At 35.8% G+C, this 27376-nt stretch overlaps 1 protein-coding gene across 2 annotated transcripts in view; it reads right to left on the minus strand.

The window, feature by feature from the left end:
• LOC134543153 (E3 ubiquitin-protein ligase HERC2) overlaps positions 1-27376 on the minus strand; it is a 374433-nt gene that overhangs the window by 36255 nt on the left and 310802 nt on the right. For both annotated transcript variants that reach the window (XM_063388026.1, XM_063388017.1), the window contains exons 68-74: positions 26527-26633; positions 23966-24143; positions 22506-22655; positions 13206-13309; positions 11901-12007; positions 11640-11767; positions 10587-10868 (exon numbers count right to left, since the gene is read on the minus strand). In XM_063388026.1, the coding sequence (XP_063244096.1) occupies positions 10587-10868; positions 11640-11767; positions 11901-12007; positions 13206-13309; positions 22506-22655; positions 23966-24143; positions 26527-26633 (1056 nt within the window). The remainder of the gene's footprint in view (positions 1-10586; positions 10869-11639; positions 11768-11900; positions 12008-13205; positions 13310-22505; positions 22656-23965; positions 24144-26526; positions 26634-27376) is intronic.

Below are 27376 nucleotides of genomic sequence, written 5' to 3' on the forward strand. Positions count from 1 at the left end.
TCTTGACGTATGCCTTAGCCCGCACGTAAGTAATATTTTTATTATTATTGTTTCCATCTAATTTATTTAGTCAGTTAAAATTAATATGTCTATTAATTACATTAATACAATTATAAAGCACACTATGAGCAATAAGAATGACATCCAGAAAATTCTATAAGATTCGAAAAGAAAGGAAGAGAGGCGTGACACACTGTCACCAGCAAGTTATTTTACACGCCTCAAGTTAGTGCATTGTTGGAAAAACCCAGCAAGTGGGTGCATGACGGCACAGCAATAGACTGGAACTTTTGCTGTGCGCTGCCTCGCCAGCCAATCAGGGGAAGCTATGCAGTAGTGTGATGAGCCCTTCCAGATTTTCACGGAATAAAATTTGCAAGCACAATTTCCCTATATGGTCAGATACTGAATACTGTGATGTGATTGGTCAGTGGGCCCATGGGGTTACTTCCTTTTGTTTCTAACTTTTTGTAAAGGAAGGTATCTGCGTCACAGAGGAGATAAGAACCAGAGGCGAAATCAGCTGTGCACACCCGAACTCGCCGTGTTGACACATCGTAGGCTAGCCGCCATTTTTGTGGCAAGTATAATTCTGGCATTGGTATAGCGTTTTAAACTTTGGGATGCTGCAGAGATCAGTTTTATGAAAATGAATGAGTTTCGTAAACGTTTTGGAGCCACTTGGTGCTCGGCACCAACTGTTCAAACAACAGTGGTCAACCTGAAAAAAGAAGCTTCTTCAGATTTCCTATAGATGAAATACTGTAAGTAAAAATAACGTGTCAACCTAGTACCTATAAGTTCTGCAATGTTGATTCCACAACTTGCAAAATGTGGCTGTTACATTCCTTCTTCTATTTGTTATCATAATTATCAGTAATATTTTAGTGTGTAATGTGGGTTTGTTAACTTATGCACTAAACGAATATAGGAATTATCGCAATTAAAATTGGCCTAGCGTGTTAAAATAAAATAGCTGCTTATAGACCTATAAGTGCTCGAGTAAAACCATCAGAGTGCTTTAAAACATAAGTGATGGGCTAAAATTTTCATTTATATGTACTTTTTTCATGTGGGTACATAGTTTTGAGTAATGATTTCATAACATTGAAACATAATCAGTTGTTACCTAACCTAAGGTAAACCTAACCAAACATAATTGTAACCTAATAAACCTTATCCCAATGTAATCTAACCTTATCATACTTAACAAATGAGGGTAAATGTTTCGTATTGCGTATCCAGGTGTATCCAGATATACCTTTGATCCTGATGGCATGATCCTGATGGCATGATCCTGATGGCATGATCCTGTACAACTGAACCTGTGGTACATGATGCTTTTTTTTTTTTAGCAGTGGGGATGAGCGTAGCGCCGACGCATTTTACAGCGCGAAAGCTGATATAAAAAATAAATTATTTGTAAGATAAATTACATCAGGTTTCGTGCTACGCCTCAGCGCTACGTGTCTCTCCCACTGTTAAAAAAAAAAGCATCATGTACTACAGGGTCAGCTGTACAAGACCGTGCCATCAGAATCGTACCATCAGGACCACGGGGTTAACTTGGATACGCAATACGGAACTATCACCCAAATGAGATTAAGTTAGTTCTTTAGTAAAAACAGGGATTTTTTTTCAAGACTTTTGCACGAGAAGCTATTCCTGATATTTACTATATAATTTGAATTTATTGCAACAGGTTAACTACCTACTGTCCTAGAACTAGGCCTTATACTTTCCATGCTTTACTCACTTAGGTGCATACCAAAAGAAAGGAATGATTAGTGTGCAGGTCGTGTGTGTGTGTGTGTGTATATATATATAATATATTTCTGGAGGATCAAATGCAACAAATTTGATATAGGTCTTCCCACTATTTTTTCTTGTATGCAGATATGGTCATGGATTGTGTGCTGTATAACCTCTGATTTCACGCAAATAAAATATTTCGTAAGTTGCCTATGCAAACACGCCGTCACACACGGACAAATAGGCTCGTCACTTAATTAAACACTCTCTAACACAACAAAAAATCACCGTCTCATAATACTTCACCACTAGCCAATCTACGCATGAATCTTAACTGAATGCATTCGTTACGTATGGTCCACTCATTAAACCTTAATGGCAAATTGAATATAATTATGTGTCGAATAGAAATTTTATGGAATAATGATCCATACTTCAGGAAAATGTAGCATTCAACATGTGTTTATGAGCAGCGCACACGCCAAAAACATGGCGGCCAACTTTTCGACTGTCTGCTGTCGAGTTCGCCAAGATCAAAGAGACCGCGCCCTATTTCGTCTCTGGTTCACTTATATACTCTGTGTCTGCCTGGTGCAAGGCAGTTGTCGCTTGACAGTAGCCGCGTGCCATTTGGTGACAGCAAGTCATGAACTGATGAAGAAAATGTACTGACAATTTAATGCCTCCTGGTCAAGGCCTGGCCAAGTTGCAAACTCATTTTTTTTAATTTTTAGTATTATATTTTTGGACATTAATTAATAAGAAATTTGACCGTGGCATCAGCCCGGGTGACCGTCATCACCAAACCGGGAAAAATTTCCACGGGAGGACATACCTGGTTAAGTGAATTTAAGCCAGGAACTTATTTTTTTTTATATTGAGCGACAGGAAGCTGTAAAGGCCAACTGGAACTGAGTTGGTATATATTTAAAAGTTTTTGTATGAGAAAGTAATCCTACCAGTATATAAACTTCTCCAATTAACGAACTTTGATCAAAGTACTGAACTGTGGTTGGTACTGTGTGTTTAAGTTTTAGATGTGTTTTTTTTGAGTAAGTAATATACAAAGGAAGTTTGAAAATTTTTTTTTATTATTCAAAATAAAAACTTTACCAAATAACTCTTTTGGTTAAAAGACGTAATTTAAAACAATCTTTAATTAACTGTAATAATACGGTATTGTCAGATTAACTGAAACTGTTTGTTTATTATTTTACGTTCGAGATTATTCCGCTTCCTGGACTTTTCGGCAGTGTTTTATTTTGGTTTCTCGCGTGGCGGCGCGCGCAGCTCTTTCTGCATCGTCATGACGACGTCTCATGTAAATAAATCGCACGGCTCTGGGACAGCTTTGACATGCCTATGCATGTTTTAAAGCATAGACGTACCCAGGAATTTTTTCCGTGGGGTGTTTTTCCAGATCTTTAAGAAAAACTGCATAAACACCAAAAATTAATTATTTCGTGAGTAAATAAATACAATAGTCTCAAATTTCATTTTTTAACCTGGGCTATTGTTGGTATGTAATTTGTACGTAATTTTTCTTTCAATTAATTTAAGCAAGTTCACATTACAATATTAAAATACCTACAAAACACCCCAAAAATATATACCTATATATATAAATATAAAAAATATAAAAATAATTAGTTAACATAACGAATTTACGTACGCACTTTACAAACTTATTCCCAATAAGTTGACGGCATGACAATAGAATAATTGCTGTATAATTTGATTGTAAGGGTGTTAGCAACTAAGGCCGGAATTACAATAGCCCGTCCATGCGTCATCCGTCTGTCAATTACGTGACCTGCACCCAATAACATGGACTGAAAAAAATCATCCACTCATCCGTCTAAAGCTTGGTAACTTTATACTTTTGACAGGTGAACGGATGAACCTATAACCTGCTAATGTCTTCTAAGTGTTTGCATAATATTAAAATGTATTAAAGTTTGTTTAATTTTTTAGCTGATTCCAAAATAATTTCTTAGCTTACGTTTAGACACATTTCGAAAGCTCCTTTTTGAAACAAAAATGGTCTGTCACGGAAGTATTATAATTACGTATGGTAACTCTGGAAATGTGAAAATACATACAGAAAAAAAAAACACTTAGTTTAATGAGTTTAAAGTACAGTAGAACACCGATTCAATGAAAATAAGTACATACACAGTCCTATATAATTTTGGGATTCACTTACCTTCGATTTTTTGCAGAAAAAAGAATACAAGCCCAGTTGTCTCCTCTTTTACTTACTATTCATCTTGACAGCACTGAATTAAAAACACTAAATATAAACTAACGTATAAATAAAAATACTAAAATGTAGGGATGGGTCGAATCCTATTTTTGGCCGAATCCGAATACTTAGTCAAATCCTTTAAGGATTTGTCGAATATCGAATCCAAATCCATGAAAAAAAAAATTATTAAAAAAAATTTTTTTTCATTCAAATTGTTGTTTTCTAGTACAAATGAACCTAAAACACAGATTATTCCATTAAAAAAGGCATAAAACAAATACAAGAAACTTACTTGATGAAATACGGGCCTGCGACGCTAGTTAATATGACCTAAAATTTTTTAAAAAAAACCTACTGTAACACTACTCATGAGTTAATTTAAGTAATATGAACGTCAGGTACTTAAGATAGTTACATTCAATAAGCACAGAAGCCTAATTTAAAAACCATAATAATAAACTGAAAAGACATCAAAAACCAAAGCTGTCGTAGATTGTAGTTCTTTACAAAATTAAAATTACATATCCTCTGCACACATGAAAGACCTTTTTAAAAATACCTAGAGTCTCGTTGTACCGAGGTGTCACAGTTCCGGGTTTTATCCTCCCTATAAACGAATTGGACAGATTTTGGCCCCCCAAAAATAAAAATAAACCGAAAATAGCATAAAAATTGTTTGAACCTGTATAATTGGAAAATAACAGGTTTTATTAATGAAATCTTAATTTCTGTGAGCAGATGTGAGAATTATCTTTAAAACGATACCCCACAAGTACGGATGCGATCACAGATATCATCAAAATAACCAGAATGCCCTACCATGCCACGTAAGTATAGCATCTCTGCCCGCAATCAATTACTCGGCTTGGCCCGCGGCCGACACAGCATTGTCCTGCTATCTATTGTCTACGCGGGCTGTCTGCTGGCGGCCATGTTGGTTCGGGATGTAGTTAACAGGCAGCGCTAGTGTAGCACAACGATTTAATTCCTTACAAAAAAGCAAGAATGCGGCAACGCACGTACGCCTCAAACGAAATAGTCGCTGTAAAACTATACTTTTTTTCATTTAAAGAAACCTGTAAGCTTATTTGAAAATAAATTTGGGATTAAACTCAAACCATCACCACCCCCTTCCCGGGCGGATACCCCAACAACTGACCGAAACAAAACAAGAAAACTGTCCTAGCGATTCGGAAATAAATATGGTAGTGCCTACTATTTGTCAAATAGTAAAATAAATAATGTGACGTGTTTATAAACGTGTCACGACAAATAATTCCAAACAAGTTTATAAATATTTGTGTATTATTAACGCGATCAATTAGCAACAAGTATAAAGACGGCTCTATAACTTTTTTGCCCTAACATAGTTATAAACAATTTTATTATTCGTTAATGAATATGTCCCAACAAATTAATTAAGAGTATTTATATTTTTAAAAAAAGGGTGCATTGTTATGTTAATTGGTGGGAAAAATAGATTTTGTCTATTTTCTAAATAATAAGAAATGCGTACAAGTATATGTATATTCAAAGGCTTGGTTTATTCGAGTCGAGCATACCTCGGCCTTGAAGCCAAGCGGAAGTTTGATAAAAGAAAGGATGGGATTCTATTTTTAAAGCCACGCACTTAGGTGGCGACTGCACGGCTGAAGAATGTGACAGGTTTCAACGGCAAGATGTCTTGTGGAGAGCAAGAGGGGTGGAGATAAAGCAGACAAATAACCAAGGCGCGCAACACGCGATCACGCAGTAAATTCCTTAAAAAGACCTCGTTATAGCCGTGTTCTCGCTATTACCATGCTAGCTATAACGGGATTCTCCTATAAGTAGAATCAGCAACCAAGATCACAAAATCTGCAATGTATGAAAATGCTGTTTCATATGTCCAAGTTTTTGTTTAAAAACACAAGCATTTTGAGTCTCTCAGGGTCCAGCCTGCTTCGTTTTTGGTCCACTTACTGATTTAATATGGAAATTTTTTTAAAGATATTTTCAAACGTGTTGAATTATGTCGTTGCATCTTAGCATCATTCACGTTTGGTTACGTTGATTCCCATATAGAGTGCGCGCACGTAGTGGGCTATCGATAAATCGCCAATGATAGAATGCCCTGCGCGCGCTCTATCAAATACTGAGTAAACTACCTATTTTTTCGTTAGTATGTACTACGAAGATAATTATGCGTTAATTCCGTCTTACGTCCGAGTTCCGTTTTTCTGTTTTAATTTGAACGAAATGTGTTTTTTATGCACAGTTTGATTATAAAATGTGTGACTATCATCCCTTAAATCACATACTTCAAGTTTTTTCCGCATTGCTGCCGCCGGCCCTGACCTTGACACAGTTGTCTCGCCGCGCCGCGTCATTATAAACATTCTTCGAGCGGCAAAGATGTAGGTTTGCGGTTATACTGCGATCCCCACTTTCAGTTTTGGATATTTTGATAAAAATCATCACATTATATTCGGGTAAATACGGTTATATCTACTGACATATTTCTCTTGTTCTTGGCTGAATGTTTACTAATGTGTGTGGTTTTCGCCAATTAGTTACTTGAATCCTCGCAGATTCGTCGAATCTTCGCAGATTCGTCGAATCCCTCAAAACCCTTGGATTCGAGGGATTCGACGAATCCTGGATTCGACCGGCCCATCCCTAATAAAATGATGTTGGGCGAGATGGTAACTCACTAAGCCACATAACCTGCCCTAGGTTATACAGTCAAACCTCTAACTATTGTTTTTCAGGGGACCAACAAAAAAATTCAGATGATGCGGACATTCAATAGATGTGGACTTCACTCTTAGATTTTGAAAAAAATATTTCAACCTCAAAATTAGTGTCAGAAATATATAAATTATTTGTCATTAAAGTTTAATCAATTGAAAAAAAAATAAAAATGGAAGCATTTTACTTAATTCAATTTACACTTTAAAAAAAACATATCCTATGCACAATAGACTTACAATTCAATTTCAATTTCTTCAATAATCCTAATTCGTCCAGCAAGTGTTCTCAACTACAGTAAACCTCGCTTGTACGGCCCCCGGTTCGTACGTACACCTCAGTCGTACGTACAGATTTTCGAAAAAAAAAAAGGTAAAAAAAAATGAAAAATTGTAAGAAATACGTTAAAGCTAATTAAAATACAGCGTTCAGAACAAATACGGGCTACATTACACATACGCATTATGCCACAGTAAAAAAAAAAAATAAAAAAAAGGCCGCAAATTGATGGATATTTACCGTCAATAGTGCGCCGTGCGCGGAGAAAGGTCATTGTACTCGATCAGCTGTTGTTACGGCGCGGTGTAGTCGCCGGCTGGCTCTCTCTGTTCTCTGAGTTGCGCATGCGCAGTATAACAAATTCAACGCTCCGCCCAGACTCGTGATCTTCCATCAGCAGCCAGCCAATAGATGCGAGCTTAGCGGGAAAAAATATAAGCTCCACCTCCTGTGTACCAGTTTTGTCCAGTTATAATACCAGTTTATTTGTATACGCGCCAGTTTTCTCGTTGCCGTGACATGTTCAAGTTTACGTTCATCTTGATGTCTTGATACCAATAATTATTTACGATCCCCAGAAATAAATGGTTAGTTTAAAAAATATGTGTAAACTGTACAACACCGTACTTCCAAAATTATAAAATACGTATAAAACAGTAGACTCCGCTCATTTTATCTTGTGAAGTTTATGTCTCGTACCAGTACTTCGGCTAAGTTGTGACATAAATACAATAACTTACAAGTAGCCACGTCTAATATTCCCGACATTTCCCTTACGTTTATACATTCCTGAGTTTACGTTTTTCCGTCGTGCATTTTTAATTGTCTCCTGCTATGATTACTCGGACTTTTAAACGCCTAGACTTAAATTATTACATGTTTAGAAATAAAAGAAACTTTCCATGTTATAAAATATGTTTATTTTGCGATTTAAAATGTTCATTTCCGACTATAAACGTTGCGTTTTTCACGATGTTTTTAGGCCTACTAGCTAATCTTATCTACACTTAAAGTACCCAAGGAATTTTTTAATTTGAGCAAATATATTGTGTGTTAATGCTGTCATAATAAGGGACATGTTTATTCTTGAAGTGATTTTATATACGTACGGTATAAAATGTTTTGTTTTTTACGTTACCATTTTAGCCGACTTGAAAAAGTTTCTTACATAAATACAAATCGATTGTGTGGCAACGTTTCGTGACGAGTCAATTTCACGGAAATATGGCACCAATGTTAGCCATCTACTGTTTGTTGACGGGAAACCTACAACTCACGTAGTTTCGGTTCCCTGCAAGAAATTTCCGAAGATTTCCGAAGTTTTGCGTTTTGGTATTAACGCCACTTCAGCCGCTAAATCAGAAGTTTCCAATGAAAACCAAGCATGTTGTGACTGACCTAACCTAACCTAACCCTTCGATTTTTTTAATTTCAATTTTTGAAAGAAATCCGAAGTTGCACGAACGTGGTAGGGAACCTAAACTACGTGAGTTGTAGGCTTCCCGTTTGTTGACAGTTCACTCGTTGCTATTATAAAATGGCTGCAGATTTAAGGTGATTTTTACTATTTCTATATACTATCATTACTGTTTTTATGACAGTTTCTTTCAAAGAAATTAGTGGTGCACCGATATGACTTTACCGATTACCAATTATGAGAGCAATAATCGGCAGATACCGATTCAGTTACCGATTATATAAACAAATTTTTTTAAGTGTAATAATGCACACAAAAATTTTTATTCCCATGTGAATTTAATAACAAGATTAGGTAAAATTGAGAATACAGTTATAACAACAGTATAAAAATATATAAAATACACTATTAAGTCATTGCAAAGTGTAAATTAAATTAACTTCTATTTATATTTGTTATTGTAAACAACTTGAACTACAGTCTAATAATTGTTATTTACAGTGGGTAAGTTTTTGTTGCGGAAAACTAGCATTATTATCAACTATCACATAAGGTTGCATCGAGAAATTACCGGTTAACAATGTAAACATGTTGCTATATTTTGTTCACTTGAGTTTATAGAAAAATGTTTCAACACTTCACTTTTTTCTCCCTAGTCGCCATCTCACTAAAATTATATAAAAATGACTCAAAACCAATTCTAGCACACGTGATTTTATTTATGTTGACTGAATATATAAAATTATAAATACTTTTTCACTTTTAACGTCACATACAAATAACACAACAACGGATAATGTTACCAAAGACGCCCATAACGAGTTTGTAAAACACAGTGATAAACTCTGAAATGTATCGGGACCACGATTTTGAACCGCTACTACGACTCGAAAAGATTGATTCTCATAGAATTCAATGCAACTGCTTGTGGTATTTATTTTGATTGCGTGCCATCTATTTTACGTCTCTGGCTATAGGTAATGTACAAGGCCACTGAACAAAAGACAAAACGTAAATAAACGTGTAGGAAAAATGTATTTTTTATTGTTCGAGGCAATGAGATCTATTAAACTTAACGAAATATCTGTAATCTTGATATAACGGAGTTAGATGAATTTTTTATTATATACGAATATTACCGTATTTCGTCCTAAAATGTGTAACAAAATATTACACGGTAAAAACCTACTTAATTACGCCGGGACATAGATAATCGGCAAAGTAATCGTTAAGATAATCGCCGATTACGATTAATCGGTAAGTACCCATAATCGCCGATTACGATTCATCGGTATCTGCATCGGTGCACCACTAAAAGAAATGGTTATTTCTGCAAAATCTTTATGGTTAAACGATCATCAATTATAATTTATAGTGACGGGACCACATATTTTGTATGATCAATGCAGACAAAACGATAATTCGAACATCGGTACAAGCGGACTTTTTTAACCTTAGTTGTATGGCAATTTTGCCGGGACCGTACAAAGTATATGATAAATACGGACAATCGATACATGCGAGTTCGATAGATAGAGTTTTGACTGTAGATACTATCCCTTCTGCCTGGATCCTGGAACATTCTTGGCCGTTCCCAACAGTTCCTAGCAATTCCTGGCGGCGTTAGCTGGAACTACTTGTACTACCTTGAATCGAGATTATCGATTATTAGAAGTAACTTCGATGTGCGGCTCTAATGAATAAGTACCGTAAAATGTAAACTACATGAACGTATTTTCATTAAATTACATAAAAATTTATTTCATGCACTAATTTATCCAGTGCGTCTTTAAACCTTCTGGGGGAGGCACGTGCACCCTTGCACCCGTGACCCCCACCCCCCTGGATCCGCTTCTGAGTGGAATGGATACGTTTGTACGTCCTGGGACGTCCCAAAGTGACGAACAGAAATCAAGAGCAGAGATTTGGGAATTTTTTGAAAAAATTGATCATCAGACAGCTAGATGCAAGTGCTGCAAAAAGTTTGACTCATCTTGACAAATTTCCATGAGTTCGGCTCGAGTTCGACTCGAAGATAAATTTCTTTGTTTAACTAGAACTCGACTCGATGCTGAAATAGGGTGACTCGACCATTCACTAATAAAATTGTTAGTAAACTTGTTCCAAATGAACTGAAGTGCTAGCGACATGTAGCCATACCTTCTTGAAGGTGGCCTCCTTGGTGGAGGACACGAGAATGGCCCGCAGCTGGTCCAGACTGCCCTCGCCCTGCGCAGGGAACATGGCGACCACGGGGCAGAACAGCTCCGAGAAGTGGTGCAGCAGCACCAGCCTGTTGCGCAGCGCCGGGAGGGCCAGCTCGTGCACCAGGTCGTACTCCAGGGGCGTGCCCGCCGGCAGCCTGCTGGCCGACACGGGCTTGTCCGTGCTCCATGCCAGCGTGTGCGCCGAGCCGCATGCCACGTGCGTTATCTTCTTGGCCTGCACGTCACCACCACCTTGCTCCACCGCCCCACACAAACAGCAACACGTGCGTTTCTTTACACACACATTCTTTCGTTAACAAGTAGCAATTCAATGCAGAACAAACTAGCAATAATAATAATAATAATAATGCAATATCAAAATCTCACTGCATTGGAATGCAGGAATACAAAGAGTTTTACTGTTTATAAAATCTCAACAACTAGCTCCGCCATGACGTATAATTTCAAAAACTTATCGCAAAATTAGCAGTGGAATGGTGACACAAATGTTTTAATAGCGATGTTGCACACCTGCTTACATCATGTCATTTTTCTAAGGAATAACATGCCCCAGCATACAGGGCATAGTTATCACTTTATATTACATAGCTATACACAGAAAGTTTTTAGATAACATAATTTAAAAGACTAAAGTCGGCTTTGAACCATCAAATTGCAACTCAGGACTAATAAACTCTGTGCTTTTTCAAACTGATAGGCTGATTATCATTCTAAATATATATAATAATGTTATGCTTCCATACACTACCTTCCCTCTAACTAAATAAGGGATTTAAAACAACTTAAATTCTATAAGAGAAAAAAAATTATAAAATGTCAAGCAACTACCATATAACTACACTCACACAACCTGCGAGACCTTTAGCCATGTGACTAAACTGATGTCTGGCAAGTCTGCCACTGCATGTGCAGTATGTTCAGTATGTTAAAAATGAAGTGGCATGTCTTCAATAGAGGCACCTCTTAAAGTCCTGTCCATCATTACCTGCAGGGCAACCACCAATCTCGGTCGCTGGATGGCATTGGTGGTGCCATCCCCCAGCTGCCCCTCATCATTGTCGCCCCACGTGTACACCTCTCCTTGGTCACTGCATGCGACACAGTGCAGCGAGCCTGCGAGCCAAGCACAACAAGCACATAAAGTAAACAATGTCACACAACATACCCATACTACATTGCTGATTTCTGGGGAGTTGAGGAAAAGGTTCGCACTTCTGAACAAAACAATATTTTAGAAACTACTGACCTGTGGCAATGCAAATAATCTTTTTCCCCTGAAGAGCTGCCACTTTACGTGGCCGCCTCACGTGATCGTCTGTCCCATGCCCCAGGCGATGGTAATCCCCTTTACCCCTGTACAAATACAATACACATGTGCAGGAGACAGCTACAAACTATGAAGGGTTGGTTATAACATAGTAATCTGGAGCGTAACTAAGGGAAATCTTGAACACCTGAAATTAAATGGCTGTCATTATTGAGTAAAAGGACTATGTATTAACTGTTTACAAGACAAGTGGGTTGAGAAAAAAAAAACTATATCTTTTTTGATCCTGCACCTCTTATTTATCCATGTATATTTATTTATGTTTCTTCTACTGCCAAACATGCATTCTTATACGTTTTTAATTTTAAAATTATAGTTTATATTACATTAAAGTAACAATATAAAAAACAATTTTTTCATCTTGAATGATAATGAGTTTGCCTTGAAGTATTGATTAATTAAAAATAATAATTACTAAATATAAACATAAATAAAAGAAAACACCTTAAAATAAATCCCCTCAAAAATTATGTGGCACTTAAGATCTTAAACAAAAAATGTTCTAGCAGCAGTGTTCAGTGACTTTAAAAAAGGACCATTTGTATATATTTCTCATTTGTTTGTGCTCGGAGCGTGGACATGTAACAGTGTTTTTCTTTTTGTTGTTGGTTGGATGCGGAAGAAACTTTCTCCTTGCTTGTGTGTCCAACAAAGGACAGTAAAAATAAGATGGCCGCCTAGACACAAGTTGGTGCTGGGCGCTGCTAGAATTCACCAATTTTCGGGTGAATTCTTTAACTTCCGTAGTCACGGAACAAGTAGCATTTCTCTGTTTAAAAAATGTAAACTATATGTAATTCAAAGAACATTCTATGTTATTACTTAGTGTTAATTCACAACTTCCTATAACTTATGGTTACAATCAATATTTCTTATATGCATAGTTTATGAATCCCAATGTGCTGTAGTAAAAATTACAGAAAACACTTTTTTTTTCTACGAATTTGCAGTTTAAAGCAAATAAGAGCTTTAATTGCATTACAAACTTCCAATGACTTTAAAATTATAATTCTCACAGAGTATATACAAATGTAACATAATATATAGTATATCAATATGATAATACTAATTTATTTAAATAATTAACTTAAAATACTTTATAAAAATTAATTTTTCTTATATTGATACAAATCCATAAATCATTCTCATTATGAATGAATTCTGCTTCTACACTATCAAAAAATTAGACTAGCCAAAATAGAAGAAAAATATTTATTTACAAACCATGTATACACACTTCCCGAGCGTGTGAGAGCGACAGAGAACTGGGAACCACATTCCACTTTGATAACACCTAATCCTGCCAAGGATTCAATTTTCATGGGAATCTGAAAATTAAAAAAAATAGGTGCATGTACTTACTATGCACATTAGAAGTTATACTTACTTGGCTTAGTAAAAAACTAACTTTAATTTTGAATGCAAATGATAAAGTAAATAAAATAAAATGACTGGAGTGATACTATTAATACAGTTGGTAAGGTATAAATTAGGGGTGAGCCGATGCCTTTGCCGATTATTAAGATAGGCTGATTTTGGTCATTTTGCCATTTGCATGATCGGCTTCATTCATGCAGATCCTTTTGCCGATTACTGCTTTCTGAAGACAAAAAAAAATCTCTTTACGTACACAAAAGCGCCGACACATTTTTTGCTTCAGAACTGTTGCTTGACTTTTTAAGTAACATTTACGTTACTTACGTGTTTTAATCTTTTCTGCAGAAAAAAATTAAGTAAAGTTATTCTTAAAAAATAAAAATATTCATGAAAAGTACATTTGTTTAAAAAGAGTAAACAAAAGCACACCAAACCATTTAATAAGTCATGCAACAAAAACGTTTTGTTCAACTTAAAACAGAAAAAATAAAACGCATTTCATCGTTGTGTTGTCCATACTACTTGTTAATTTTCATCGTTGTGTTTATATGTTTGCTACGTTGTCGAGGTTTGTTTTCTGAACTATCGTCATTCGTTGTAGTACACACTTACCACCAAAAAGGGCCGGTTATTAAATTTAGTTAATGCGAAAAGAGAAAGAGTGCGCACGTTGCATGCGTACGGCGAGCTAACGATATCAATATTGGACGACGTGCGCTCGCCCTACATTGGAATCAACAAAATTAAACATGAATAATACCAACCGGCTACATTTTTGTATGCGATACCTAGCGGCGGCGAAGACGAACAGATAAAGGTTAAAACGCTTGAAAACATCTTTAAAAGAAAATTTTACACATCAGACAACTTCGTATTTCTGTAAATTTAATACGTAAATGGTAAAATGCAAATGAATAATAAATTTCAACTATAAAATACATTGTTTTACATGGGAAAACTACATACACAAAGCAGTTAGAATCTAACAGCGGGACCAAAACATATTGCGACTTTTTTCCCCTCCAAATTTGGACGTCTTAAAATAACGGTGCAACGATTATGCGATAAAACACGGGTATGCATATGGACGGCTCGATATGAAACCATCCATTACTAATTGATTGTGTGACAAACTGCGATAGTTGACCTCGACTGTCTGGCGTGTTTACAACAATATTTTCATCACGTTTTTCGTTTAGTCATTTTGTTAATGTTTTGAAAGTCAGAGTTAAAAATTGGAGTTTATATTTTTCAGTTAAATATTGCATTTTGATTGTAAATGTCAAAGAAAAGCAGCTTTGTTTGGAAACATTTTACCGTTGTTGTAGGTGATGAGGGGAAAGCAAGATGCAACCTTTGCAAAGCCGAAATTTCACGTGGTGGAAATTCGACACGTGGTTTCAACACCACAAATTTGTTGAGACATTTAATGTCATTTCATGACCGTGAAATAAATGCAGATATATTGAAAATGGAAACAATGACAGACAGCGATGCAAGTCATGAAAGTATGTTAGATGCAACTACTTCTGGTGTCAGAATTAAAATACACAGTACGCCTGCCAAGCTACAATAGTCTGACGGACTGAAACAAACTTTGGTGTTAGAACTCTTCACAAAGAAAACACCACTTCCACAAACTAGCCCAAGAGCTGTTAAAATTACGCGACTTATAACCGAAATGGTGTGCAAGGACTTACAGCCCTTCAGTTTCGTTGAAGATCCCGGTAAGAATAGTTTTTCTATTAATTTAGTTTATGCAATACAATTAAAATTTAGCCTAAAATGCATAAAAAACATTGTGATCTCAAATATAAGTCATTAACTTATATATTTTGCTTACTTAAATAAAGTAGGCTGCCATTGAAAGCTGAACTAAGAGTGTAAGCTCAAACACAGTCTGCCCTTTGTTATTTTATAATGAATAATGAATTAATAATTTTTTTTTTACTTCATTCCAGGTTTTTGCAATCTCATGTCATATTTGGAACCCAGATATACAATACCTCATCGCAGTACTTCCTCAAGGAAACTCATTCCAGAGTTATATAATGAAACCCAAGAACAAAATGAAACTCTCTCTCAAGTCAGTATTGCACGGTAGTTTAACATAGGACATGTGGTCTTCAATTTCAAAACAAGACTACATGTCATTAACTTTTCATTCCTTTACCAGTGAAATGGAAATACTAGAGTACACTTGGAAGTGATTCCATTTACCTTTCACCACCATGCTGCAGGTAATATTTCCAGTTTCTTGAAAACTACCCTTGAATCATGGGAAATCAGCCAATCCAAAATTCACTGTGTTATTACAGATAATGCAAAGAATATGATTTCAGGAATAAAGGAAGCAAGACTAGACAGAGCTCCCTGTGCAGCCCACACACTACAATTAGTGTTGAAACAGAGAAATGTGCATGTCATGTGCAGTGGAGCAAAGAAAGTTGTAGGCCACTTCCATCATTCCGTGTTAGCCACAAAGAAATTGGCAGAATTTCAACAACAAAACAGTTTGCCAAAAAATTGTCTAAAGCAAGATGAACCCACTAGATGGGACAGCACATTTTTTATGCTACAGCGACTCTTTGAGCAAAGAAAAGCGGTTATGTACTTGCTTCCAGAACTAAATTTACTATCTGGTTGACTTGTCCTCTGCTGACTGGGGTCTCATGGAGAAGGTATTACCTTTGCTTGAGCTGTTCCACAGAGCCACCTCTGAAATTATCCCTATAGTTAGGGACCCGGGAAATTCGCGACTCGCGAATTCGCGAAAATTGTTAAAACCATTTAAAATGTTGTTAAAAATATTAAATACATTATAAAAATGATTTAATATGTTTTTTGAATCAAGAAATACTCGCGAATTTGTTAAAATTCGGCAGTACCCACGAATTTCTGTATGTATTCAAGATTATCCGCGAATTTTTCGGATCCATGACAGAAAAAAAAGTTTGTGCGAGCGCGAGACGGTTGTTTACTACTTATCCGTCAACAATATCAGGTTGCAATAGCCGGGTTGGCGGAAGTTGAGAAGGTTGGAAGGGCGGAAGGGGGGAAGGCAGCGGCGGAAGATGATCAGTGAGTGTGTGACAGTGTAAAAGGGGAGCAGGCGTATTGCCAGCTCGGTCCAGTCAGGTTTGAATAGTCATAGGGTGGACACATATTCGAAACGTTCGTTTATATATGCGGATATGCCGCCCAAAATAAACATTGACGAAAGAGTGAAACAGTTTTCCCAAGATGAAATGGTTAAATATCAAAATATTATGATATGCCGTTTTTGCAATAAAACAGTGGCGTGGGAAACTTCCGACGGTGTGAAGAAACACATACGAAGTAATGGTCACGCTGAAGCCGTCAAGAAAGGAAAACGACAGAAAACGATGTTTGAAGCTGTCGAAGGCGCCAAGGAAGCGAAGGTACGGTAGTGTTACACGATATAATGCTGGCATGCATTCATTATCTTTCACCAATATTGGAAATGTATATTACAGAACCATTAACAAATCCTTTTTATATTTTATTGTTTTATAAAAAAAAAGTACGTCACTTCAGGAACACAAGTAGCTACAGTAATCTCTCGGTTATCCGGGCCCCGGAATATCCGGTTTTTGGGTTATCCGTGCATGAATTTAGATTAATTAATAGTTATTCTGTAAAGATTAACTTGCCGCCGAGTTGTAGGAAAAATAAATACAACAAACAGTGGGAGTGGGTGACTGCTGCGTCGCCAGCAGACGGAGAATGACCACATGGCGAGGCAGTGCCCTATTTTTTAAGCCGAGACACTAATTCGAGGGCGGCTCTTACCGTGAAACGAATAATCCTGTTTTCTATTTTTTTTATTTTTTACAGGATTTCAATTATCCGGGCATCGACGGGTCACAATTAAAATGGATAATTGGGAGTTTATGATAAAGCTGCCAGCTACATAATTTTGGTACTCAGTGCTAAAGCACAGTTTAAATAAACCTGCATGTCCTTTTGTTAAAGCTTAGAGTTGTATATTTCTGTTAAAAAAATTATAAAAATACTAAGTCCATGTTTTACTTTTAGGTTGCTAAAATGAACTTCATCACATCGACAGTGGAAATGATGGTCTCTGCAAACATATCACTTGAGAAAGCAGATCATCCAGCATTCAGGCAGTGGTTGAAAAAACAAATAGTTGGTGGTGGAGACCTGCCTAGCAGTGATACCTTACGCCGAGATTACCTGCCACATTTAGCAAAATTTAGAAAGGACGAAGTGGTTATAGCACTGAAAGAAAAGAGTGTTGCCATAATGTCAGATGAAACTACAGACAAGTTAGGGAGAGCAATTTATGTTGTTTTGCTCTCTACAGTTGAGCCTTGTGACTCTCAACAACAGTATGTTGCAGCTGTGACTTCATTAGAAGCTGTAAATGGCAGGACATGTGCTAGAGCTATTTCTGATGCCTTGCAAGATATGGAGGTTGGCTACGATCAGGTGGTGGCATTTGTAAGTGATGCAGCTTCTTACATTAAATCTTGTTTTGATGGTATTTCCATATTGTTGCCTGATTCAGTTGTGCAAGTGCAGTGCTGGGCCCATAAAGTGAATCTTCTTGGAGTCCTCATTAAAAACAGTCTTTCAGAATTGAACGAAGTTGTAATATCAGTGAAGCAGATATTTTTAAATGCCAGGAAGAAACGTTATGCTTTCCAGCAGCTTTTGCAACAGGAAGGCTCTAGTGCTGGATTTTTCCCTATTCCTGTTGTAACCAGATGGAACTCCTGGTTGACAGCAGTTGAATGGCTTTCTGATAACTGGGAGATCTTGTTTGCTTTTCTGCGGTCAGAGACAGCAAGGGAGAACAATTTCAATGGTGGTTCATCTCATCTACAGACCCTTGGCGAAGAGGATCTCGGCATGCTGCATGTACAATCACTCTTTTTGAAATCAGTCAGTTCCCTCATTAAACCATTCTTGATAAGCTTGGAAACTAATTCTAAGCCTATGGCTTCAGAAGTCTATCCAAAACTCCAGTTTGTGAGGAGGAGACTGCAAATTTTTGGTGAAGGTGTCTTCAGTGATGAAGTGAAGGAAAGTGCCAAACAAGCTCAAGAGTCTCCACAAAGGAAAAACCAGCGAATTGTTAAAAAAAAAAAAAAAAAACAGCACAACACATGTCGCTGAAGCTGGACGAGTTAATGGCAGAGGATCCTGCTCGCAAGTACTTGCAACCAGTTTCAGAGTTGTTTCACAAGCAAAATATACTCACTCAGGATGTTACTAGCAACAAACTTAAAGTTCTTTTTTCAAAAGTTCCATCACTTAAAGACATAGAACTTGATCAGGGTGTACATGCATATGCTGAACTCGCAGAGCTATTGAAAACACACACCAATCTTAGTGTATTTGAAGCACTAAATTCAATGCAAGATGACCACAGATCCTTTGTGGTAGGTGCTTTAAGAGCTATATGGATGCCTGTGTAAATTTGGATTGTGAGCGCTTCTTCTCACAATTTTCTGGTGTTCTCACAAATAGGAGAACAAATCTAAGTCTAACCAACCTTGAACTTCTGTCTTCCTATGCATATGAAGCCTTTGCATGAGGTTCTGGAAGTTTTCATTTAAGTTTACGTATTTACTTAAAAAAAACACTAGTAGCTACTAGACATTTTACTTCGAAAACACATTATTTACTGATTACACGTGTGTATTCATTTTAAGTGTCTGCCTAAGCTACATTATTTTATTGAATTGCTTGTGAAAAATGTGAATTACCTTAAGGCGCATGAACACTGGTTTAAAAATTGGTTTTAATTTTTTTTAAATTAATTTAAAATTGGATATATGTAAGCTTTTATGCAGCAAATTTAAACAGCCTTTTCGATTTATTTTGATCTTGTATACATTTGCTACTCAAGAAATTTGCATTTTACTCAAGAATATTGGTAATTTTACTCAAGAATTTTTGCTTTCCTCACTCAAGAAATTTGGCAGGTGCTATTCAAGAAATTCCCGGGTCCCTACCTATAGTTAATGGATTGAAAATGGACCTGGAACAATTTTCTGATGAAACTGTGCATGCAAGCTTGCATTCGATTGTAAAAGATGTAGTTCATCTGTTAAATGAATACTACTGTAATGTTGAAACTGAAAGTAATTTATTCAGGTTTGCCACAATCTTAGATCCACGATTTAAGACTAGTGTTTTCAGTGAGCCAGGATTTGCTGAACAGGGGAGGGAGGCACTGCTACAGGAACTTGAGAATGTCCGTCCTGTAGATCCAACAGAAAGTGAAGTGTTGCGACTTGCAACACCGTCTGGTCCAATGTCATCTGTGTACAGCAGATTAATAGCTGCCAAAAGTAATGCCTCCGTTGAAAACTGTAATTCTGTATCTGCTCGACAACAGTTGCAGAAATACTTGGCCGAACATTTTCTGCCTACAGATGAAATCATCAGAGTTCAAGTCGTTCAAGAAACTGGCAGTTAAATACTTAACCCCACTTGCAGCATCTGTTCCTTCTGAACGGTTGTTCAGTACTGCTGGTTTGATCAGCAGTAAGAATAGGAGTTCATTGAATCCAGAAAAGGTCAGGATGCTGGTGTTTCTTAACAAGAACCTCCAATATTTCACATGAACAACAATGCAGCTGGATGTCTAGTTACCCGAAGAAATGACAAATATTTTGTGCTGAAAGGGCTGTACGAACTTTAAAGACTGAACACTTTTCCCTCCACTTTTGTAACAGTTTTCTCTATGCATGTTATTATATATGATATATTATATATTTTTTTACTCTTAGCTGTGTAATGTTTCCTTGTGATGAGTATGAGTATGTGAAGTTTTCAAGTTTATGTGTAAAATACTTACAGTCGATGGAAGATTTATAATGTTTAACAGAAATGTAATTTTGAATTTTTGATATGTTTTTAGAAACATATTTCACATTAATTTGTTTGTAGGGTAAGAGTGCATATATTTTTTTTTACCAAAAGTGATCACGTTTGTATCTTTATGCAATACTTTTCAAATAATTTGGAGCATATTTTACAACCAACTTAAAAAAGCACTAATCGGTACCACATTTCTGGCATCGGCATGATCGCAAATGTGGTGATCGGCTCACCCCTAGTACAAATTTAATCAAATAAACTTTTTTTAAAATAAATGTTCAGCATTTTATATTCATATAAACACATGTAGAAAATTAATTATTTAATTTAGTAAATAATCAAGATCAATTTAATTAATAATGAAAATCAATAAATATGGCAAATGTTTATTCTAATTATTAATTGTAATTATTTATCAAATACTAACGTAATAATTTATAAAGTCTTATAATGCTAATAAATTGTACATATGGGATATAATCTCAATTGTATGAAACCACTTGAAAATACACTTGAAAGTTTATGGAGACAATTTTCATCACTAATATTTAGAGTCCCGGAAAATTAGCATTTTAAAATGTATAATTTAGCATTTTAAAAATGAAATTTAGCATTTTGTAGCATTTTAAAAAGTGAAATATAGCACTTTGTTGCATTTTGAAAAAAAATATATATAAAATTTTTTTAAAAAACATGATTAATTATTTTTCAACCAATTAAAATGTTATTAACCTGGATACTGTTTATCTAACATTTATCAGTAGGTATTCTTATATTTAGATGTGTGACATGTTTTAGGGATACACCACGTTTAACTTGTGGAACACAATTTGCGAAGAAAACTCTGCACCGGAACTACCCGTATAACCTTTTCCTATGAGACACGTGAGGGGTATTGCTGGTGTGAACAGACTGTACCAGTTGACCTTGGCGACTTCCTCTTGCTCTCACACACATGCACATGCAGGCTGGGCTCACACCATCTCTCTCTCCTCTTCTTTCTAGTAATCTCTTACGCACACAAACACACCTGCTGACTGGGCCGACTCGGCTTGCTTGTTCCCTCTCTCTCTCTTCTACATTCTTATCGCTTACGAACACACCTACACACACTTGGCTTGCTGGCTGGCTACCGCCGGACCATCCGCAGGATTTTCGTGCATTCACGGCAGTACAGTGGAACCTCGCTACTACGAGAGCTGACAATGGCGAGAAAAATCCTCATAACTACGAGTACTCGTAATAACCAAATATATAAGATTTAAGTCAAAGTTAAAATCCTGAACATTCCCAGAATGTCTTAATGTCGCACAATATCTCGGAAACGGTACCTCGTAGTAAAAAAATGCATAGAATAAAAGTTGCAGCAAATTAAATTTCTAATATAAAAGGTCTCTGTGATTTTTTTTGTATCTGCAACAGTTTTTGTTTTAATCGCGAAGGAAATGGTCACACTCATGACCGTGCTCCGAGATGCAGCGGAAAAAAAAAAAAAAGCTGTCACCGTCGCCTAGCTTGATCAGGGAGGGGAGGTAAGAGGTGAGAAGAAAGGAAAACACCGGAGGGTTGAAAAGAGGAGGGGAAGGGAAGGGCATCTGCCATCGTCTTTGTTCATTTGACGAGAGGGGGAGGAAGTCACAGACACACGCATGCACGCACACACCCTCAGACCCAGCAACACACACAAAGGCGCTTATCAGTCCCTGTTAATACTACGTGAATGTTTTTTTTTCCCTAACAGCAGGCGTTTTTCCTTGTTTGAAGATGCCATTTAAATCACTATAGCCATTTTAATTTAGCATGATTTACGTATTCCAATCGACGGTGCATTACAAAACTGTCGTAACTTCGAAGGTCTCGTAATTATGAGGTTCCACTGTATTAGCATTTATCGCAGAAAAACTCTTATTTAGCATTTTATCGCATTTATTGAGACATTTCGCATTTTATCGCGGTTATTTCGCATTTGCGAATTTTCCGGGACTCTACTAATATTCACAATAAATATATGTTTTTAATTACATGGACCAGTATTCAAAATCAAGCACTAGAGTATAAGATTTCAAAGCACATATATAATTTTTATTTGTTTGTATCCTTTTTTACATCCAGTGAAAATTTTGTTGTTTGGTGCATGTGTATTATAAAAATTCACTCTTTAACATTATTTTCATAAGATGCCAAAAGATAAATAAATAAACACAACAAAGAACAAAACTTGAATATAGAACCTACGAATGAAGAGCAACGACTGTCTAAACTAAGGCGCACCTTACAGCCATCTGATCCTCCTCGACCCAGCTTGCCATAATCTCCGTCACCCCACGACCAAACATTGTCATCGTCTGTGATGCATAATGTCTGTGCATCTCCACTGCCGCAGGCTATATCCATCACCCGATATCCCAGCAGCTCTTCAACCTGTCACCATTTACAACAAAATTTTTCAGTTTCACTTTGCAGTACATTTTAAACATGAGTGAAAAAGATTACCAACAAAAAAACTATGTTCTCTACCTTGTGACAGCAGATGAGAAGTTGTCATCTTATTGAAGTATTTAAGCAGAATTTAGTACTACCTGGTTTTTCATTAAATACATACATAGATTACTTTCTCTCACCATTTATAAATAATAAATCAAGATCAACAAAGCTCTACAATAAATATTTTGCCATGCAAGAGATGAAGTATCTGGCAGGAAATCAGAATAGATTATTTATAAGTTTATCTAACAAATTACATAATATCATAAGGAACAGCAGCAAGCATGGCTCCTTGGTTCAAGTCAATGGCATACCCAGGATTTTATTTCGGGAGGGAATATTTGTGTTTCAACATTATTTTTCAGTGCAAAGTTTTTGAAGTATGACTTTAAAAGCATAGAGTTCCTTTATTCAATAGAATTACAGATTGTAATATATCCCAATATCCTTCAACAGATTTTTTATTTTAAGAATAGCTTCTTCTTCACAAATGGAAACTTGCCCAATTGTACTTTCCCCGAAACAAAACAAAACAACATAAAACACACATACAAATCATTGTCTGCTCTTTCCAACATGCAAAAAACCCAAACAGTCATGTTCCTTTACCTTGCCATTATTTTTTTTTGTCATCCTCTAGTAGCAATTTTCTGGACATGGCTAAACCACTTTATTAGTTCTCATTTCACAACTCTACTGTTAAAATTCTTCATACCAGAACAGAACCATACAAACAGGGTTTATTTTTAAAGATGTCTAAATTTGAATAAAATAAAATATAAGTTAAGTAAGAGATGTACATATATTTTTTGAACATTACTTTTCATTTTTGACTGTACAGAACATTCACAAAAATTAATTACTTATAAATAACTAAACAAAACATTAATATTTGTAAGACTAAACTGGCCTTGCAAGACCCCACAGAACTATTATGTATTTTATAGCTATGGCTTTGCTTCAGCGATCTTGTACATCTTTGTGTTCAGGTGCTTCAGGAATTTGGTATGAAAAAAAAAAAAAATTTCATAAAAGTGTAAGGGAAGCCTAAAATATGGCCAGTGACAAATTCTGCTGAGCAAACACACAGAATACAAAAAATTTTATTAAAAAATAAAAAAATCAAATGTCCAAGAGTGATGGGCTGCATGTTATCCCCTTAAACTACAGCAGAATAATATGTTGTAGAGTGTACAATACGTAATGATAATTGCACAGTAATAATAATGAACTCAGAACACATTTACCAGCTTAGGCTTCAGCTGATCTTCACTATCCCCATGACCAAGGCGACCATATCGACCTTTGCCCCAAGTGTACACTTCTCTGTTCACTGTGATTGCAGCAGAGTGCGCTCCCCCGCATGCAATGTCAATTATCTCCTTCCCTCTGAGAGCTTCTATAACCCGGGGACGCTCACATGAACTGAAAAAAAAAAAAAAAACAGTTCAGATTTATTGTTTTCATGTTATAAAGTCAACGTTTGTACTTTATAGAAATATTTATATTGATCAATTTTGGTGGTTGCAGAAGTCGAAACAAAAAAATTGTTTGTTTATGATATGCAAATCTTTACAAATTTTAAATAAGCTAAAACGTTATTTTGTCTCTGGAAGTATGCTTATCTTTGGTTTTTTTTTAAAAAAAGGTAATAAATTTGTTGTTTATTACTATATTTGTAAAGAATAGGAGATTCATTTTGATTATATTTTGCCTGCGTTAAAGCATTGATTTTTTTTTTGTTTTTAAAGAAAAATTGTAGAATCGCGTGTTACAAACAAGGACAAGTAAAAATATTCTTTGAGAATATTCGTTTTGTTCCATTTTTTCGGTCATTGATAATATGTGTCCGTAATTTTAGCAGCAAACTGGAAACTTCGTATGATTTGAATTAATACTTAAAAGAGATATCGAAGAGCTGTTTTAGTAACGATTTCAACACTAAAATTCACGGAAGAACATTCAACGAAACTTTTATACTAGAACGAAGATCTGCATAATTATGTTATCTTAATCGACGCAAAGAAGAACGGTTAAAAATATCTTGAGGATTTGAGAGAGAGACAATTCAATTATTCAATCGACGACGACTGAACCACGTTAAAATAGGAAAGGCGATGCAGTTTTGACGACACGAGCTAATAAGAAGACGTCTCGGGAGCCTAGCAGGAGGACAACCCAGCAGTCCGGTACGAGAGGAGGACTGAGTCAACGACCTACCAGCTATCCAGAGCAGGAGAGCCAGCTACACGCGGATCGTCGCAGAGTCCTGGTCATCGAGGAAGTCAATACGTCTGTAGAGGCTATAACTGTCACTGAGGTCGGTTTTTTTTTTCCAGTCCCGTCCAGTCGTCGATTTGGAACGTTTCCCGTTTGTTGAATTTCACGAACATTATTTTTTTATAAAAACATTGATTTCCGCCTGAAAGACTTACCAGCGTCATAATTTAAATCCAAATCTGAATCTCTTGTTCTATAATTATTAGAATAACCAAACTAATTAATTTAAATTAACTCTCGGGATCCCAAGACTATTGAATAGTAAATATCTGTTTGGAATTCTTTCAGGGCATTAAATTTGATATAAACGTTAGTCTCTGATGTAGTAATGTTTCACCAACACTCAGTGGTCCACGCTCACCGAGTGCTTTCAATCCTGGCTTAATACATAATTTTTACTTAATTTGAACTTACCACAACTTAACTTTAAACAGACATATAGAATTATTGAATCGTTTACATGATATAAAACAAATTGTTGATATATTTACATTACACTAACTTTGAATGAGGTTTTTTTTTGTTTTGTTTTGAACTGGATAAACTTGTTATCTACATACACAAAGAATTCCAAGCATTCTAGAATAAGTTAATAGTCTAGTAGGATAAAAATGTGATCAATGTATGTATATAATAATTGTACACTGCAACGGCTCTGCCGCACTCACATTAGGTCTAAAATACACCTACTTTAGTTACAGACGCAATTTACTTTTATTTACGACACATAAACTAGTTACATTGATTTACCTTGATAATTTTAGCTGTTTGAACCAAGAACATCTAATTCATTTTTTTTAAACTGACGGAACTCGACGGTTGTGAAAATTTGTTAAAGAAACATAATCAATTTTTTTTAGCTTCACACACCCGTTGGTACGTCAATGTTTACTCTTAAAATCAGTGGCAATAGCTGAAACCATAAGTAATGTACTAGTCACTTACTAAAATAACACTTATTTAATGTCAGTTTTGGAAATCACACTTCATTAATGGACAAAAAAATAATCAAAAGGCAGCATATTGTTATTTTTAAACAACTGTTTCAATATTAAAAACATAATGTACAAAAAAAATTTATAACATAAATAAACAAACGTGACATCGGTTCAGAAACAAAAAATTTAAATTACTGGTTTCCTTTACTATCAATCTGTTCTGAGATACAGCATTAAAGAGAATATATAGTTACTAGTGTTGAATTCCTTTTTACAACAGCAAATTAAGTGAAGAAAATAAAGCAACATGTGCCACTGATTCTATAAATATTACCTACTTAGCTGTTTTAGTCACATATAACATAATCATTAATCAAAGACCAAACCATGCAATATCCAAAGCTATTAGCCCAATTTCAATCACGTGAAACATATTCACATGACATAAAATGTAGGAAATTCTTGAATTTCACTGAAATTTCCTAAGACACGTGATACTTTGGGATCTTAAGTGATACCCAGATGAGTGACAAAGTATCATAATAAGGTATTAGCATTACTTTTCTCGTATTTCTTCAAGTAAGACTTACGTTCTGTTGCTATGTCCCAGTTTGCCATCGTCTCCTTCACCCCAAGAGAACACCTCTCCCTCTGCTGAGAGTGCCAAGCAATGCTTGCCCCCGGAGTTAACAGCAACCTGTCGCACACACATCTCCCAGTTACTTTAGGAGCATTAACTCGCAGTGTACATTTATACTGAACAGGGACTGCGTGAATTATTTACTGCATGTGAAACCAGCAAAAAATAATAAAAACCTTTTGTCAGGAAGTTATTTATTCAGCGTCATTCAATCAAAGTATTGAAACACAAGTAGTTAATGGAAGAAAACAATATGAAAAACAATTAATTAATAATTGATCAATCATGTACCATTGAAAAATTAACTAGAATATATTAAAAAGCATTTTAAATAGTTTGAATGTAAGGAATAATTTTGCACACACAGTATTTAATTCAGTTAGTTCCACATATGAAATCTTTTAACCACATTATAGGTATGTACATTAGAGCTGGACCGATACCAATTTCCGATCGATTAATCAACCGATATTGTCACCTTAACAACCATCACAATTGGAATTATGTTCGTCAACATTTCACAAGCAGCTACCATATTTACCCACAGAAGGGTCACTCCTGCCTATAGGTCATATATATAATTTTGAACACAAAAGTATTATGTTTTCACAGTAATGGTCGCTCTAGAATATGAATCACACCACATATCTATCTTCAGTAGAGTTCCATAGATATAAGTGAAGTATTAATGTTCCCAGTCCTCTCAACTTATTGGTGCCGAAGAAATACTGCATTTGTGTTGACCTTTGAATCTTTCTCTGCTTTTTGCCCTACTTTATTACTAAGGAGGATAATAAAAT

The sequence above is a fragment of the Bacillus rossius genome, chromosome 1 (assembly GCF_032445375.1).
Source record: "Bacillus rossius redtenbacheri isolate Brsri chromosome 1, Brsri_v3, whole genome shotgun sequence".
NCBI classification, from domain to species: domain Eukaryota; kingdom Metazoa; phylum Arthropoda; class Insecta; order Phasmatodea; family Bacillidae; genus Bacillus; species Bacillus rossius.